We start from the raw sequence: 19,198 nt of genomic DNA, 5'->3' as shown, positions 1-19,198 counted from the left end.
AGCAGTCAGTGGGCGTTCCACATGCCAGGCTGCTTGGTAGTGGAATTTTCACGTTCCAGTTCCGATACCTGTTTTATCCGAGTGATCAGTCCAACGGTAGACCTTCGGTTACTTTTTCGGCATGTGAAACAATAGAATCATTCGATCTGAATGAATTTAACGTGAAAATAAGTGTTCTATTTGGTGACAAGTATATCATAGTGGAACTCGTGCCCCTAAAGTGTGAGTGCGACTGAACTGTACGTCGTGGCATATCCTGTGACAAAATCATTTCGAAGGAAGGCATTTAATTTTAAATTGATTTTTGCCGGAGTGTGAAATGAAACCATATTTATCGTGTCGTGTTCATTAAGTGCATCAACAGAATGCAGTGCCATTTGTGGTCATCTGAGGTTCGTGTGCCACTTTTTGTCGATTCTTTTCATGGAATACCAAGTGCTTACGGAGGTGAACAGCAAAGGAGTGCAGCCAAAGTAAGGTACTTATTATTATAGAAAGTCTCTCAGATATAGATTTAGAATGAAATGTTGTCCTTTAGGAATTCGGAAATATTTCATCAAGTATTAAAAACATTTTTCCTAGGTGTTCCGACTGTATATGAGAAGCGCTTATAATTAAAGAAATTGCACTTTCCTGGTTCAGTAAAATAAACTCAATCTTTGCGAAAAGACCTGGTTATTAGTCATTTGTATGAATATTTACTGAAAAACTTTTATATCCCTCGTTGGAAAATAATTCAATGATCACATGATAAGTTTTCGATAAAGCTGGAAAAGCAATTTCGTTAAATATGTTATTCAGGGGCGAGGTAAATATGTGGGTATAGCACTGGAATACCAACCGTAGGGCTCTTTTTCATTTTCGGGTGATTGCTCAGGACGCCATCAGCAGCTTCACACAAGCGCTGCAATTTTTCGGGTACCAGATCTTCCCGGGAAACCGTGTGCATTTCCCGTAGGGCTTAATATTATGTGAGTTTTACCCTCACCAATAAAGCTGACCTATGGGTTTATTACTGTGGTTGGTGATGGTTAATTATGAAGGTATTGATTTCGTCAAGGAAATCTCTCTCAATAGGTATCATACAACCTATAATACATGAATTCCTATAAAAAGAGAAAGAGTGGTTCAAAAGCTGTTACCTACAATATCTGTATGATTCACGGATTATCTTTCAATCCGGCCGAGAAATGGAAAGCTTAGGACATTTATATTATTTGTATGTCTAGTTGGTCCTAAAGCGACGTGAGTTGCGTCGTTTCGATTCGAAGGTCAATATAAACATCACTTCAGCTGCTCTAAATGATGTGAAATTGCATGGCAACATTGCAATATCGGAAACCCCAGTTGTCACGTTCTCATAGGGCGATTTGATCGTTAAAAAATAGGGAGGACGTTCTCATTTTGACAGCGCTTTCTTTCACATCATGGACTTAAAAGACCGTGCTCTCGCATCAATCAGTTGGACAGGTCCTATTTTTTTCTCCAATGGGTCAATGTATGTAGTACAAAGAGTGCACAAAACATTACCCCGGCTCCATCTTCGTCAATGAATATTACAAAATATCAATTGCGGTATAGTTTTGGAGTCAATGAGGGTTTGTATTATTAGTTAAACGGAAGTAGGTTTGAAAATGGATAACAAATAAAGCTATTACACTAATTAACATTCAGGTTGAATCTGCTAAATCTATATCACTATCACAATAGCATCTATAAATAAGGGGAATCACGTATTATTTATTGAAATCCCAACACATTTTATTTTGTGGTTTTTCTTAAGAACAATAATCTGGATATTTAATAGTTATATTATTGGTGAGTTCAACATAAACACAAGAATATTTACAAATAAATATCAAATTATGATATTCAAATCTTCACCGAGCAATCAGAAATATCACACATATTTTATTGCATAAAACATTGAATCACGCTATCATTGCACCCAAAATCTGTAATTGACTACTACATAAAATATTAATAGAACTATGATAAAACCCTGGTTTGTCTAGAAACAGTCTGTTGCTCTTAGCAATTACCAAAGCAAGGATTATCTGTCTATTTTGTTAACCTCCCTTTTTGTGATACTATACTAATAATTTTAGTGTCAGACATACTATATTGGCGTGTAGAAATTCCTGGCAAATAACATGTGTAAAATTCTACTTTCTCTATTAATAATTAAGGCATTTAAATTTGGAATTTATTTGGATAATTACTCTTACAAGGTTGCATTTCATAATTCCAATGATTTGTTTAAAAACAAAAAACCCACTGCTTCACGTCCAAGAAAACATTGTGCTGCTAGAAAAATTCTTGAGGTGTGTTGAACGACCCGAACTCGTGCGGCCATTCGTCAACTGAAATGTGGAAATGGATTTTGCTACCAAAAACTCGACGGATTTCAATCGTCAAATCTATGGTCTTTGTTTTGATGAGCACGATGTTACTTCACTTCTAACGCATCCGATATGATACTCCCTCCTCGGAGAAACATCTTTTCGATGATTGCAGATATTATCTTCACTGCCTGTGATTGTTCGTTTTTATGGTCGTTTTTTTTCTCTCTCTCTCTCCTTTATATCTTCTTTCCCTCGTGCTTTCTTTCTGGGGTTAGATGACCGTTCCACGGTGTGGCGTGGAACTTTACGCCGGGAGCTCGATGGAAAATTTCCCCGGCACCTCCCCCCCCCTCACGTCGCGGGCCGGAACCTCCCGCTTTATATGTAGGTGGAGCTGTGGGTTCGGTTGAAGAATTCCCTCGTGTGGTAGTGGTAGTTGTAGTTGGACATGCGGATGCGCGATAGGAGCTCGTCGTCCTTTGACCTCTCGTGAGTAGAACGAGACTTCTGGGTGTAAGTGCGGAGGGCCCTCTCGGCCCAGGTCTGAGGCCTGGGGATGTCCGGGGAGCTAGTGCCGCGGGAGCGCCTGTCGAGGTAGTCGATCACGTCATCATAGTAGTTGTGGCGGTAGTCGTACAGGTAGCTGTACTGCAGGTGCTTGGGCCTGCTCCACACGCGGAAGTAGATAGGACGGTTGGGGTCGCGGGGGCGTGGAGGTGGGGGCGTCTCGTCCTGGGGAGGGGGCGCCTCTCCCTCGGCAGGGGGAGCCGCTTCTCCGCCCTCCAGGGGTGGGGCATCTGCGGCTTCGGCGGGCGCGCCCTCCTCCGCTGGAGTGTCGTCCATCCAATTGGGTGACTCGTCATCCATGGCGACTGCTTAAACCTGCGAGGAGAGAGAATGGGACGCTCGTTAAGGCTCTTCTCTCTATGAATTAAGAGCGCGATTGAGGGCGCCACGGCCAGCCTCCGGCAGTCACTCTCTTATCAATGTGGTGTGTCCCCAATACAGAATGAGTGTCCGGATAGCATAGCCTTCAAATTTCTACTTGAGTAATCAAAACAAGGATAGGGTTTCAGGAGTCATTTTGCGGATATATTTTATATTCATTACAACAGAAAGAAAACAGAATCCCACATCAATGTATTGCATAATGCTTTCTGGAGTGCCATAATCAATCGACTAAATAAGAGGCACTCACAAGTTATGCGCAAAAGATTATTAGTAATAGAATTTCTGTTTTAGGTACCCCAAAAGCTAAGGTATTATCACGCTTATATGACTTATATATCCTTAATTACTAAACCTGAAGCAGAAACGACATCTTCTGTTGCCAGACCGGTCCGTTAAGGATCAAACTACCGCTACCAGCTATTTTATAAAAAATTAAAGAAACAAACTTGGATAGTACAAATCGATGTCTATTTGAAATCAATCACTTGTTTTTAATCCTCTTTATCAGTCAAGAGCAATTTTGATTGATCATATGCTATGATGCACAAAATTCACTGTCTCGGTCATACTTCAAACACTAATTGTAGCTAATTTACGTAACAAAGAAAGGGCTTTTGATTTATTCCCATTATTTTCCTTTGAACCAGCTGCCTAAGTATGTTGCGATCTATAAAGTATAAATATTGAGATTTATATTCTTAAATTTTAGCATTCTTACCGTGAGGGATATCACGACTGGATTTGAATGGTAAGGATAAATATTTTGTATCGTCTTGGAGCATGGCTAAATTGAATCCATTTACTAAATTATGAGGCTCGTAAAAATCGACTAAAGAAGTTATCACGACATTTTAAAATTTAATGGTATGGTGATTCAATTTATTAATAATAATACTACCTCACGATATGAATCGTAAAACTGAGATTTTTAAAAGTGAATGATTAAACATCAAACATTTGAAGCCTCGACAAAATGAGTATGTAAAGATAGAATTTTGTTACAATCATTTGCTATTATTCTACTGATTCTATTACCATTCGTGCAAATGAGTGATTGTAATTTATTTATTAATGTGAATATATGAAAAGGATTTTAAGCCATTGATTGTGTGCCCAAAGGTCAGGAACTTGCTCTAAGTAAGCAGAAACAATATGATAAGCATCAGTATTGAATTGCTCATATTGATAAGGTTACGATATATACAATATAATAATCCTGAATCAATCAAAGTATAAATATGATACTGGGTTTACATACCTAGTCTCGATTATTCAGCTATTGTAATTGATCAAGTTGAAGGCTATTGTGACGTAGTTGATACGCAGCTGCAGAATTATACGGAATTACTAATTTTACCCCGACAAACACCACCTTTAAATTTTGAGTGTATATATTTCTTTATTAAGTAATAGTTTTGATATTATGCAATGTTATTAATCTAGTAATGGACTGATCATGTGTCCAGCGTCCTGACTTCTTCACCATGAGGTCATGGACTCGAATCCCAAAAGAAGGAAAGTTTTATTGGTATTCCAATCCATCCACGGATGTCTTGTGTACGGCAATTCAATTACAGCACTCCTTTCGTCGGATAGGTTGTTTAATTATAGATCCGGGAATGTATATCATTAACAGTAGGATAATATCAACTCCACATTTTCTCAAGACTTCTTCCGCTCGCTAAAACAATATGACCTCTACCAATGAAACCATCATATTTTCCTTCATACGGTTCCTTTATGATTCCCAGTATTTTCTTTGGGGCACTCTCGACTTGTCGGTTATAACGTCTACAAGAGATATTTATTCCTCTTCAAACTCTTCGGTAATCAATTCCGTAATCCAAGCAACTGTCATTAAAAATTACTGTCAGGGAAATAAATTCTAAAAATAAAAATTTATTGATGAACATTCTATTATGTGTACTTAAAAACTACAATATCAGTAATTATATTGGTTATCCCCCCACTTCATTATTATGACTTAGCACACCGCACAACTTGTAATGCGCGATTCTGTGACCCTATGTGACCGGTGTTTGTGTAGTAGTATTCGGATAGTAAATATGGTGATATTCATAAAATGCTTAATATCCCGAAGTGAATAGCTCAAAGTAAAAATCGATAAATTATAAGTTCACATCTAATTACTTTTGTAAAATATATTACGAATTTAAGTCAACAAAAATTGGTTTACGTAAGCAAGTTTCATTGTTTAGGCAGTAACATTGCAGTGTATTGAAGAGCTGTCATTGAAGCATTTTACCAACACCTATATTTTTCAAAACTCCATCTTACAACTGTCCTATTCGTACTTGGAAAAGGAAATATAAGAGCCATCAGGGAAATATGTTATCAGAAAATTACGTTTCTACTTTTTCCATGCAACATTTGTTTCATATGTTATCGTCATTTCGACATCATACTCATTTACGATCAAGTCTCTTGATTGAGGTTTTAATATTTCGTCAATGATTTCTATTAACAATTAATATGATTCCTCTCCTTCCATCTTTCTACCTGACTCGGCCTATCTTCCTCGACAAATCGAGCGATAGGTTCTAGTCCTGCGCGGTAAGTGATCTCGCTAGATTCAAATATCAGATCCCTAGGCCAGCTCCCGAATCGCCTCCGCATATAGCTACTTCAACCGCGAGCACAATAAGGGACCGAGTCCTTGACAGATAGGATTCTCCGCCCCCACTGAGCTCGAAACTTTCCCATTAGGGCCATTGGCGTTAAAGTGGGTAGTTTTACGAATCAAATGAATGCTTTATTCGAGATAACACTTTTTCCGGAGCCAGATACCCGGAGTATTCACGACGTCTTGTTCCAACTTTACTTTTAGCACCACATAAAAACTACAGGCTGGCGAAGGCTTAGGACTAAAAATAATATAAAATACCTCCGTCGTTAGAATTGAAATCGGTCTTCCGTGCGCTCCTATGGCAAGGATAGACGTTCATTATGGACGATATCCTGGCCAATAAATCATACATTTCACTGATGAGATAACATATGCTTCTCAACTCCTCTTGTGATGAAGCGAGCACCTGACGACCAAAAAGGTTCAGACCCAATTATCTTGCATTCGTGAGTGTCGCTCTTGATTATGTCAACCACATTTCGGGTTCACAATCCGTGGTGATGCCAGAATCAACCGCGAGTGTTTAGATTTTCGTGTATAATTGAAAAAAAAATATATATATATAGATGCTGGAACAATGAATAAATAGTTTAAACAAAAATGCCAAAGCACCTTTGGCATTTTAGTTTACAATGGCTTGTTCAAATTGATTTATTTGTGGGTTATTGTAGAGCGGTACATTCCAGTATATTATTATTAGACCCTGTTTAAAAGACAGATTTATTTCTCGTGACATAATTAAAAAAGAATCATTGTCAGTATGCTAATCAAAATGTATATTATCTGCCATCGCATTTAGGTTGCTTCACTTCTTTCATTTTGCTTCTTTAACAGCAATGTGAAAATAATTTAATAATCACTTCATATATTTTCATCATTTCCAACGGCAACTCGGGAAACAATTTTAAATTCACTCTGAAGTACTGACATTACTTCATATTTAATCATTTTATAGTACTGACGTTATTTTAAGGTTTTCCCTTAGTTTAATTCCACTAACTTCAAATCGATTGAGTCAGCCATCTACTCTCAACCATTAACACAATGAAAACACAGCGGGTACATCCAAATTTTCGTAGATAAAACATGGAGAAAAGATGTAACACATACTGCTAAGGTTTGAGGTGAACACCTTGACTAAGTCCAATGACCATGCAAATGGCATCCAGCAGAAAACTGGATAATGCAAGGTGTCAAGGTCGGTCACCGATAGTGGGCGTGCCGCGTTAATTATAGTGGCTCATATTGCTCATTCAACTTGTAGTTTAAAGAAACTCCATTCCTCACGAAACAGCTGTGCATTTGAAGGTGCGAGTTAGTGGGAAACTGATCCCCAACTCACCGAGACCGTCATCTTTTAACCTCGACCTTTCACGTCATCAGGTCCTTGCCTAACCTCTCCATTACTTATATTCTTGGAGGCACCGAACCCGAAATGAAAAACGAAGCACGCGCTCCATTTCACAAGTTTGCACTTTTTCAAGTCCCTTCATCCAACACACCGGCTTCCCTTCCAGAACGTGGGCGATTGTGTATATACAGCCTTTTGATCCCATTCCCCATAAAGATTCTCTTGCCAACATCTGGTCTCATATAAAGAGGGGCGTATGACACGGTACCTCTGTCTGGCTTTCCCTCTCTCTATCTATCTATCTTCCCCCTTGTCTCTCCCTCAAAATTTGGCTCTCGTCTCAGGTCCTCTCCCTCGCCTCAGGCGGTCTGACAGCTATATTCCACTGTCTGATCAAGATCTGGATGACCTTAACTCCACACCGCAGAGACAACAAGGAAGTCCTCCCACAACAGGTCGCTCTTCTCGTCCGTGGGAAGTCGAAAGGGCTTCTTCCCTTCCTCTTTCTTTCTCTCTCCCAAAGACCCTCCCCACCACGCCCATCCACTCTCCCTTTTCACTCGCACTCACGCAATGTCCACGTACTCCTCTTCTACCGTAATCTCCGCCTCAGAACAGGAAAATGGGATCCGCCTATCTCTCGTCTCTCGGACTTAACGAAGGCGCGCGTCGACTGAAGTTCTCTCGCTCTAATGAACCCGATTGGGGGCCAACTACAACAGTGAGTGGAGACGGGTCTCATGGTCGCTCGGGCCGAGAGGAGGGAAAGAGAGAGAAGACGGTGACTCGTGCGAGAAAAAATTCAAAACGGCGTCCACCTCCGCTTTCGTTTCCCTCCTCACAGCCCCTCCACGTGAGTGTTATTCCTCAAAATATTTCCTCGACGTGGGATGCGGGCCTCCGGGGCTCCCCCCCTTCAGCTCCAGAGGCGCTCCAACTCTCCTGGCGATCGACTCACCTTTGCCTCCCCGGAAGGTCTCGTCTCCAAACCGCCCGCTCCGATCTAATGTCCCGATCCACACACCTCGGCTACAAAACCACAACTAATCGAGTCGGTCCCGTGTCCGGCACCACGCACAAACTGAAGAGAGATAGTCGAATGAAAAGGACCTACCCCCCCTTTTCTCACTCCTCCTCCCTCCTCATTTCGCCCCCCCCTCTCACTGGACAAGGCAACCTCCTTCGCAAGACGCCCTTCCCGCCCCCTCAACCGCCCCACTCCCAGATCCCCCCCCTTCACCCCCTCCCTCCTCTCCCAGGGTCTCTTTACCTCAACCACAAACCCAACTCCTGCCACGTTCGATCCGGGTGATTTTGGGCACCCCACCCCCGTCCCCTTGCCCTAACCCGTCGTCCCCCTTCCCTCAGAACCCCCGTCCCTCACCACGCTCAAGCACACACACACGCACGCAAGTTCCCCCCGAAACCCCCGTCACCCCGTACTCCTCCGCACCCCCCTCCTCCACGACCACATTCGTCACCATTGTTATCCCACCGGGTCGCGCTAGCTACTCTTCACTCCCAGCCCTCCCCCACCCTCTCCTCTTCGACCCCACCCTCCCCCTTCCGGCGGCGTCTGACGGCGGACTCCTCTTCCTAACTGGCCCAATGCGTAAGCACCGTCTCACCCTTTTGGACCCCCCTCCGCATGCCCCACAACTGCTCCTCCCCGTCCCTACCTCCCTCCCTCACCCCATGACCTCTCCCTCCCTCACACCCACCCACCCCCATGTCTCCTCCACTCAGCCCCTTCTCCGCGGTCCCCCTCTCCTAGCCCCCCGAACCCGGGGTATCCCGTCACACCGATCCCTGCTTCATTCGCCCTCACCCCCCGAACCACCCACCCTTCCACCCCCTTTCGCTCGCCCTTCTTCCGCGGAGAGGACACTCCCCCCCCCTTTTCAAAGAGCACCGCGCCCAGCCAAGGAACGTCCTTCCTCTCCCTCGCCCCCCACCCTTTTCGCCCCCCTCCCCCGCCGGACTCTCCCACCCCCATTTGGATCCCTCCGCCCCGTGTCCCCCTCGAGCCGAAAACCCCCTTCGATCCCCCATCCTCCCCTTCCTCGGTTCCCCTTTCTCCAAATTAATCCTACACCACCACCTTTCTCATTCTATCTTGGCAGGCCTCTCTTATTGGAGACGCTTGTGGACAAATTCACGGATTGAGTCCTCCGGGTTGTGAACCCCTCCGCCGGTGCTGAACGCGATTACACCACCACCCCCCTTTCCTTGGATATGCAACCTCTCGGTGAGGACGGATGTTCTCGGAGAGGCCGTCCACCAGATTTCCCCTCCAATAATATCAGTGGTTGATAGGAGGAGTGTGTAGGAAGGACAACGGGAGGAATGTCCTTTTAATTCATCTATAATACTTTCCTGGCCGAGAACAATGTAAATATTAGATAAACGACAACTATCATAGAGTGACCATTACTATTTTTCTGGTTCCGATTTGATCAATTACTCTTGGAATCTATGGAAGTTTTATAAATAAAACGAATGAAGGGGCAATAATGGGCATCGATTTTTCCTAATGCTATTAGAGCGCCAAAATGAAATCGAAATCAATTGTGTCCAGCTTCAAAAATAGAATGCGATATGCGTAAAACTATATAAAATCGTGCCACAAAATGAGGGAAATTGAATTTATAATCTGCTCTCACATTATAGATGAAATAGTTTCGTAGGATTGAGTTCATGGTAATGATGTAAACTATCATATAATAAGCTCTTGTAATTTATAAAACATTTTATTTTAAAGAGCCTTATTGTTCATAAAACGTTTAAGTTATTTCTGGAATGCTGAGGTGCCCTGAAAATTAAACTATTAGTAACAATCGAATTATTTAATTTTGTAAAGATCTTTGTATTCCGAAGGTAATGTTTTTTTCTATTTTTTTAAAGTCACGCTTCAACTTAGCTTGAGGAATGAAAATCAAATATTTGGGTGAATAATGCCGGAGAAAAAGATAGAAGCTTTAATACTCTGACACTCATGCGTGAAAAGAGGTAACAACTGGATAATGTGTGGTTTTCATATTAAAGAAGAAAGGTGTTTTTACGTTCTCTTCACTTTCAAAAATTAGGTGTGAAAAGCCGGAGCGAATCCCCCAAGAGAAAAGCTTTCATCCCGTAACGAAAAAAAATCACGCCACAATCTGTTGATCTCACGGGAAATCCATTTTTAAGCCAACAATCTTCATGCCGTTTCGCTTCCCTTGCAATGCTATTATAAAACGACGCTAAAAGAGTAAATAGGAGTCATCCCTGCCGCCCCTCCGCGTAGATCTCCCGCCGTTCCCCCCACCTCTAGTCCTCACCGCCGCCACCGCCGCTCAGCCACCTTTAAGACATATCTCTCTCACTTGTCACTACCGCGTCCTTTCAACCCCTGCCAAGGGGTTGACTGATTCCATTATGAAAGCTTAATTGGAAACTGCATGTGTGCTTTCTCTTTCTCGTAGGGAAAGCAGGTCACATTACAAATGTCTATCCAAAAGGAAGTATCGTCGTATCTTGACTTTGGAAGTTTCTGTCATTCTCTCAGTAAAAATTGCTATTTTCGTATTTCATTCGTCTTTTTGTGCATAAGGATTCTGGAATGTACAGATAATTGATTAAACGTAGATATCTCGAATGGTTTTAACTGTGATACGACCAATTTTATCGTATCAATGGATTTCACTCCTGGAAACACGCGACCATTGAAAAACGTATGTGGTGAAATAGCTAGTCAAAAAAAATACGTCAAGGCACGCACTGAGTTCTTTTTTGTTTAATTTAATCATGGATGAAATAATTAAGAAGTGAAACAAAAATAAGCTGTCACTCGGCCAAGTAGACATTTTATCCTCGATCTATTCTAGTAGCTAAAACCGATGATGATCTACAGCGATTGTTTTTAGGATAAGGATTGACTGTGCACCAATTCAATTCAGTCTTATACCATCGAACTAAAATAATAACAATGAATGATAATATTGTGCAATAAATTTAAAAAATATGATATTTATGAATAGACTTAACTAGATACAGTAGCTTGAAAGAACAGACATGAGCAAAACGAAGAAGCTAACTGAGTAGAAGGGTTCTCAAAAAGCAAATGAATGATAACCAACGCGAAAGCACGAATCATTGAGGCGAGGATGTTTTAGACCGATACAAAAACTAAATGGGACACGAAAACCACACGACACATTTTAGAGGCCTTAGAAATGGAGGTATTAGGAATTTTAGCCTTCAAATCACCAAGAGAGGCTAGAAAAAGTAGTTTTGTAGAGGCAACGAAAAACGGAACATCTTATATTTTGAAAATACATCGGACTGAACAGGGAGCAGAAGAAAAGCATGGAATGATTATGTTAGCCACATGGGAGCAAATAGGATAGGGAACATAGTCACAGACAAATCCATGCTAGGAATATGAGCCGTCGGTAGACCCAGGGAAAAGTGGAGGGCTAATCTGGAGGCAACAGTCAATGAAAAATGAACTTGTGAAAATTCCTATAGTAAAAATTGTAAGGAGAATAGGAAGAAGTGTTCTTTTTAACTCTGAACTAAATTCAGCCTCCCTCGTGATCGAACCCGCATTTTTCTTTAGAAAACATAGAAATAGTAATTATTTCCTATGAATTTAGTCATTAGGTAATTTTAGAGCAGAAAATGTGTTCTGCTTGGAAATATTCGCAGTCAGATTTAAAATTTACTGTATTTGTGATCTGCATACATTTCTCTTGCTCTTATTTTTATCCCTAGTAGGACATTTTTGTCTTCTGCAGTATTTCTGTTTTCTGTTTGCCAGTCTACCTGTGCTTGCGTGTACCCACATGCCCACCTGTGCGAAAATTTCAAAATCCACCAGAGAAAACCTTAAGATTTTTCCTTGAGACTTAAGTTTTCTTTTTCACCATCTCTAAATGTTGTCTGGGATTTTCGAAAACAGGATATTCAAAGTAGCACAATTTTGAGCATAATTATGATTATATCCGGCCTTTTAGGCTTGTTTAATTGCACTAGTGTTGATTCTTCTCAATATATAGTCTTTTATTCCTGTCCGGAGAGAATATTGGATAAGAAAACCAACATACCTGTAGTCGCAAGAACTGTTCAGATAACGAACGCATCGGATACCTTTTAGTTTTTAATCCCAGGACACCACAATTTCTCAAACTTTGTTTTCTAGATTTCACATGAGAGAAGACTGCGTTATTTTTACTTTTAACTTTCACTGGATAGTCTTTACTTCCAAGTTGTTGTTGTTGTTTGATGCAATACGTGTTTGTTCCTCCAGGAAAAAAATTATTACTTTCTTTTTTTTAGCTAACCTATGATGCCGCTCTTCGCAAGCCAGAAAACACTTTAACTTTTTATGATTTCTTTTTTTAATTTTTATTAATAAATTCCTTCTTCTCGTCCATTACTCCATGCATTGAGAATTTTTTATCGAATACCATACCTTTCTTAAACACGTTACTGTGATTTGAATGAAAATCTGCCATTGTCATGTTTTCATTTGTATGTTCACTGTGGTTACACGTTAAGGTTTCCAACTCAATTATTATGTGAGGTTATCCAATGCTATGTACTAATTATTGGTACTGGATGCAAAAACCGCATCGAAAAAGTAATGCGCAGAACACATAAGATTTTTTCATGTAGGATAAAATGTAACTATTGAAACAATGGGCCAAAACCTCCCTGAGTTCATTTGATATGCAGTACATATTAAAACATGCAGTACAATCTAGTTCTAATAATTAAATGAGAGTTTGAGAAGTAACCCCACAAAAATTTCAAATGTCATATTTCATAGTTATTATTTATTTAGATCTAAATTATCCGGAATCCCATCGGCCAGTAACTATACTTCTAGGAAAAATTAAGGTTAAAGAACCTGGTGATTTTTTCTACTAACTTTATGGGCTATTTAATTTACTTAATAGAGGAGATTCGATTTCTTCCCCCACAGCCACAGAATTATGTTGCTATTTTTATGATCTGAAGATATCCTGATGTATTTTAAAACGATTATATCTCTGCTCTAATCTAAACTTCTTCAGTGGTAATATTTACCTGTCAAAGACACGAATCCCAGAATCCTATCTTAATAAGTCGTCATTTAGGATTCTCATTATTCCTCTGATTTTCTTGAACGTATTGCTCAAAGTGTCTTAATAAATCTGCGCCACTGTGATAATTTACCCTATTATCAAGCCGATAGGCAGATAGTGTACATTATTTTTTTGACTTTAATGGTATTGAAATTTCGGTTTTATCTTGGTTTCTTGACAAATCAATCATGAAAAGGAAATTTTCCCTCGAAACTCGATTTTCCAACTGAGATGAGCAGTTCTAAAATACAAGTTAGAGGTCTGGAAACCTGATTAGTTTATACATAGATATACGTATATGTATATATATATATACATATACATACGTATATCTATGTCGTATATATGTCGTATATACGTATATCTATGTGCTATAGGTCTGAAAACCTGATTAGTTTATACATAGATATACGTGTACATATATATATATATATATATATATATATATATATATATATATATATATATATATATATATATATATATATATATATATATATATATATATTTGTGTATATATATACGTGTATATGTATAATATATATATGTGTGTATATATTAATTATGTATATATAAATGTGTATAGTATATGTATATATATATTATATATATATATATATATACATATACATACATATACATTCAAACACGAAATCCCGCCAAACGGCGAACAATTACTCATTTATATGGAAACAGATATATGGAAAAGGGATAGGAACACACATGAGATTTTTTTTATTTTCAGAACGTGCGGAATGATTCCATACGTCGGAGCGCTTAACTCTAAAGCGGAATCCCGTTTACGTTTCTGATCAAAATAATTAAATTATTTCATGGAGTTATGGGTAGTCGTTTTCCCTGCATTATCTTTGGAAAAAGGGTGATAGGACGTAAACCACCAACTCAATGTATTGTTTTCACTACTTAAAAGTACAGAAACTCTTATTCTAATAATTGCTGGTAGAAGAAAGTACGTATCATAACGTAATAATTTCTTTTCATGTGAGAGTTACTTACGTTCTCACCCCATGTTTCAGGTAAGTGTGCCCTATTTTGAAGGACTGCATATGGCTTTCAATTTTATTATTTTTAATTCTTCTTGTACAGTTCAAAATACGCTCCTTGCTTGTGGCTATATAGAAAGTTGAAAGGGGGGGTATGGTAGCGACGGATCTTGGGTTGTGTTGTTTTAGTAGATGCATGGAGAGTATTGCTCTACCGTTTTCTAGCTTGAGTTCATGAAACACCTAGCTTATCTGGTGTATTACCAATTGCAATAATATATGTTTATATTTTCTCCGAAGAGCTAGGCTATTGTCTTTAATTTAACTAACTGCAGTTTTTTTGTAAAAATATATTCAAGTCTGGTGTAATAAGAAAGAAGGCGGGACAGTATACCTACAGTATGATAATAGCTATTTAAGTAACTATATTATGTTTGTAAAGTACTACGTCAGTTCCATTTTTCTGAAATCAAAGCACGAAAATATTTCGTACAAAAATTCACTGCTAATCGAATAGATTTAATAAATAATAACTGATTTAACTTATTCTACTCATGTTTGTCTATTGAATAATTAAAATAAACATGAGACCAACTTCATTTTTCATACAACTGCATGTCATATATCATGAATCTGTGACGTCTAGTTATAGAATGATAATCGTTTTGGGTTCGGAGTACTTGAATCAGTTTTTGCCTATTACTTCACTTGATATGCATTAATTTGTAGATAATGGAAGTGAAAATAATCGATCACATAGAAATTAATTCTATTCCAATCCCAATCGGGGATATGATTTGTATAAAAAATTACCATAGTTGACTTCCAATCATCTTAGTAATTATTAAAACTCGTCGTTGCTCTCGATCGTCATTTAATGCCCCAAAAATATGAAAAAACGAGCAAGATAATCATCAATTTTTACATTAATTAAGTAATCCTTACCTAATTTTAGAGCAAGGGCGCATCTTGAAGCTTTTTAAATTCTACTTGCCTCGTGGTAATTGCGAGGTGTGGGTGCCCCTTTCGTCCCACAAAAATGTCGTAAATAACACCCTGGATACTATTTTGGATCATCATTTCCGAAGAGCAATGGGGAAAGAGTAAACAAAACAAATCAAGGAGCAAGGATGTCGTCCCAGGTTATTTCTGAGTTGAAGCTGAACTTTATACTGCTGAACTACGAAAGCGTTTGTGTTTCTGCTAGTTGCTAACGACAAAAAATAACAAGAGGTGCCGGTGTGTTCCGATCAGTCGATATTGCCCATCGCCAATATTCTGAATTAATTTATTCCTCTATGAAGTGAAATAAAACTCTGAATGAAATCAAGCAAAAGCGTAAGTACGCATAAATATCCATCTCTTCGGATTACGTTCATGCACGTGGATAAAAACGGTGTTGACCCAATGACCACATTATAAACAAGACAAGGGGGTGTCTATTTTCGAGTCAGCGTGTCCGTAATCGCATCCGGACCAATAGCCCAATTGGACCTATTCATAGGTTAGATGTGCTCGTGACATCGCGTGAGTCGCGATCCCCTCGTTCCTTACTCCAATTACCGTGCGGGGAGTCAGTGGCGACAGTGCAACAGTCGATACGAGTAAGCACTCTACCCGCTAGGCCAACTCACGTTGCAGCAGCTAGACCAATCGAATTTTCTGCGCGGAATTCACACTTGTTTAATCCGATTCGGTGATTCTCATCTTCTAAACTTGATCTTTTCTAATTCCTTCCGGTTCTTTGACTTAAAAAACCCAACTGGAAAACAATTTTAGTCAGTAAAAATTTATCAAATGGCATGATTCCCTAAGTTGGAGCTTTAATTTGAGGCAACATGATGTTATTTCTTAGTCGATGGGAGGTAGTCGTGTGTTGTTATCAACTGTAGTCTGAGACTGATGGAATTGAGTGTGTTTGGAGGGAAGTCAGCGGAACAATATTTTGCAAAACATAGTTGATAATACCCATTTTATGCCTTAAAACGCGAATTTCTAAAGAATCTGAACGTTTGGTGCGTGTACAAATTAATGGTATTTTAGAATACCTCGCCAATGCCTTTAACCGCGTTTTTGAGTTAAATTGTCAATTAAGCAGTGTTTAATCAATGCACTGGACTCGTTTTCGCTTGAAGTTCCCCTTCGCTTTGTTCGTGCTTACCTCTCGAATCGTTCGATCTTTGACTTTCACTTCATCAGGCGCTGATGGTACGTAGGCAGTTGATAAAACACAGAATGACGTCCGTTTGACTTCCGTGGGATTGAGAAATTTCAAAATAAAGAAGTCGAATTCTATGAAAACTCTTGTGATTATAAGAAATGAGCAGTCATTTCAATATTCTCCAATTATTTCGTAGTGTGCTCGGAATCATTAGGAAGAAATATATTTTGCCTTGTAATCTATTGACATTCTTAGGGGAGGCTCAATTACAATTGCCCTTTGAATCAACCGTAGTCCGCAGTAAATGACATGCTGATCATGTCATTTAAACAAAATAAGAGAAATACATGCCAGAACTAATAGATTTGATAAGGTCATTTTTTCATGAACAAGGCGTAAGAACACAAACCTAAGTGTCCTGAATCTTAATCCAATCTTTAAATTTCACTACCTTCGCTATCCATCCGTAGTTGTACCGTTGACCATAAATCTTTGAGCAGATTTTAAGGATATGAATGTAAATATAGGGAATGTAGGATTTGATTCTTTAAAATATTATATACATATTTTTTCCCCAAGCAACAAAATTTTTTCGTCCCCGAAAGGATCCAAGACGATCAAATCCCAGTTCAAATATCATAATGCAAACATGGAAAGAAAACGTCGAATACGCCATTGCTAGGAGATGATAGCGCTTATTCCATAAAATAAGATAGATATTGAGTATTTACTATGGGAAAATTACTACGTAATGATCATAGAATCACTTTTACATGTTATATCCATTTTTACCGTTGATTTTCCATCATCTCCGCTCCATTACTATTTCTTTTGCATATATATATTTTTTCTTCTATTGTGTAAATTATATTTCCAAGACCCCAAGTGAAATTCGTGCTATTGACTTCATTGGCATAGCTTGTTATTAAATGTATTACAATTTTTAACCTAGAAGAGTTTACTTGTGCAATCGAAAAAATTTTGCCTGATACCATATTTAACTCTACCATTTTTAAAACCATCATTGACGCCTCGTTCTTGTACTTTAAAATAAGACATTAGTTCTCGTGACTATGAAAAATAAGTTTACCGATGATTTAGTACTAAACCTTCGAAAAATTGAATAAGTGTCACCCGATGATTTCTCCTTTATTCTAGCCGTCTTCAGGGCTAAATTATGCTCTTCAATTCCTACTTGTCGCTAACTTGCATTTGTCTCACTCAGACTCCTCTCTCTTTATTCCCATTGGCTTTGCTTCTAGACCCTGGCTCACTGCCTTAAAGACTAGAATTCCCCTTCTTAAGTCGCATCCAATTCTGTGTTTCACTTCGTCTAAGAATTTTTGTTCTTGCTCATCATTAGCTACCGCTGGCAGTTGGCTCCTGTGGTTTCCGAACGCAAAACCCGTGCAGAAGTCAGCTTCATTAAGCGTACTGTTAACGAATTTTGTCTGCCAAAAGAATGCTCCCTACTCTGTGTGTGCATACAGTTCTGCTCGTTAGGTATTTTAATTCTACATTGTGTTGCATACATTTTACTAAAATTAATTTTGTTACATTATCTAAATGTAATTGAATTGGTGAACGGTGTAAAAAAAATTAGTCTTCCTTTTCCTCGGAATCGTCGTTCGTTTCGCACTGAATTTGGCATTTTTTTCATAGTGAGGATATAATAGTCGACCCTCCTCAATCTTCAATCTCCCATAGAACTCCGTGAAAAAATGTTGAACAAGTTCCAGGAAATTCTCGAGATATCCCTCTCATTATCATAACAAGGATTCTGAATGATGCGCTCCGCGCATTTACCAGATGATTTCACTCCTGTTTATTTTTTTTACGGTTTTCTCCGAAGCGAAATTCAGCTGCATACTTCGTCCTCGTCAACCCCCCCAACACTTCACCCTTCGTCCCCGAATCCCACCCTTCTCCCCCATTCTTTCTTATTCCTTCGGCCCTCAAATTCCCATCCGTTTCTCCCTCCAACTTCCTCGCCTCATTCCACCTCCTATCCACTTACGTCCTCTCTCTCACCTCCTCCCTCCCGCCTCACGTCTCCCCTGCACCCTGCTCTCACCCGCGTCTTTCCCCATTCTCCCCCTCTCGCGCCCAGCGAGAAGCTATCCCCCTTCTTATCTTCCCCCGAAGCCTTTTGTCTTCCCAACTCACCCTGAACCTTCGGGAGGCGCGCGATCCGAGACGACGGCAGCGGAGTTCGGGGGTGAGGGGAGAGAGAGGAGGAAAGGGGATAGAGAAAGGGGGGGGCGTGACCGCTGCTGGCGCCGTAATCGAGTTCCTCTCTACCACCTCACCCCAGCCAACCCCCGTCCTACCCTCCCAATCCTTACAATGCTTCGCAAACTCTCTCCTCCTCTACCCCCGCCATCCCGTCGTGCAATCCCCCTCCTTCAACTACACCCACCCTCCCCCACAATTGCGCAACATATCCGACGCGCCCGGAGGGGAGGAAGGGATGGTGGAGCATCCGCATCCCCTCCATCCGATCGGTCCATTCGTGCCGTGTGCCTGGGATTTCGGGATAGCCCGCACCATGGTTGGCGGGAGGGAGGAGGCGGTGGAGGGCGCTCCACTCCCTCCATCGCCTCCTCCCGTCGTAATGGGGTGATACTGC

At 40.0% G+C, this 19,198-nt stretch overlaps 1 protein-coding gene across 1 annotated transcript; it reads right to left on the bottom strand.

The window, feature by feature from the left end:
- Positions 1-2,192: 2,192 nt before the first annotated feature.
- Positions 2,193-8,392, bottom strand: fln (flightin). Its single transcript, XM_071588740.1, has 2 exons — positions 8,253-8,392; positions 2,193-3,227 (listed from the first exon to the last, which is right to left on the bottom strand). Exon 2 carries the CDS (start codon positions 3,210-3,212, stop codon positions 2,724-2,726), a length of 489 nt encoding a protein of 162 aa, XP_071444841.1. The 5' UTR covers positions 3,213-3,227; positions 8,253-8,392; the 3' UTR covers positions 2,193-2,723.
- Between the last annotated feature and the right edge of the window lie 10,806 nt (positions 8,393-19,198).

This window comes from Hetaerina americana, unplaced genomic scaffold, assembly GCF_022747635.1.
Source record: "Hetaerina americana unplaced genomic scaffold, ioHetAmer1.1.p SCAF_3, whole genome shotgun sequence".
NCBI classification, from domain to species: domain Eukaryota; kingdom Metazoa; phylum Arthropoda; class Insecta; order Odonata; family Calopterygidae; genus Hetaerina; species Hetaerina americana.
The sequence above is the reverse complement of the archived record's forward strand: the minus strand, read 5'-3'. Positions and strand labels throughout refer to the sequence as shown.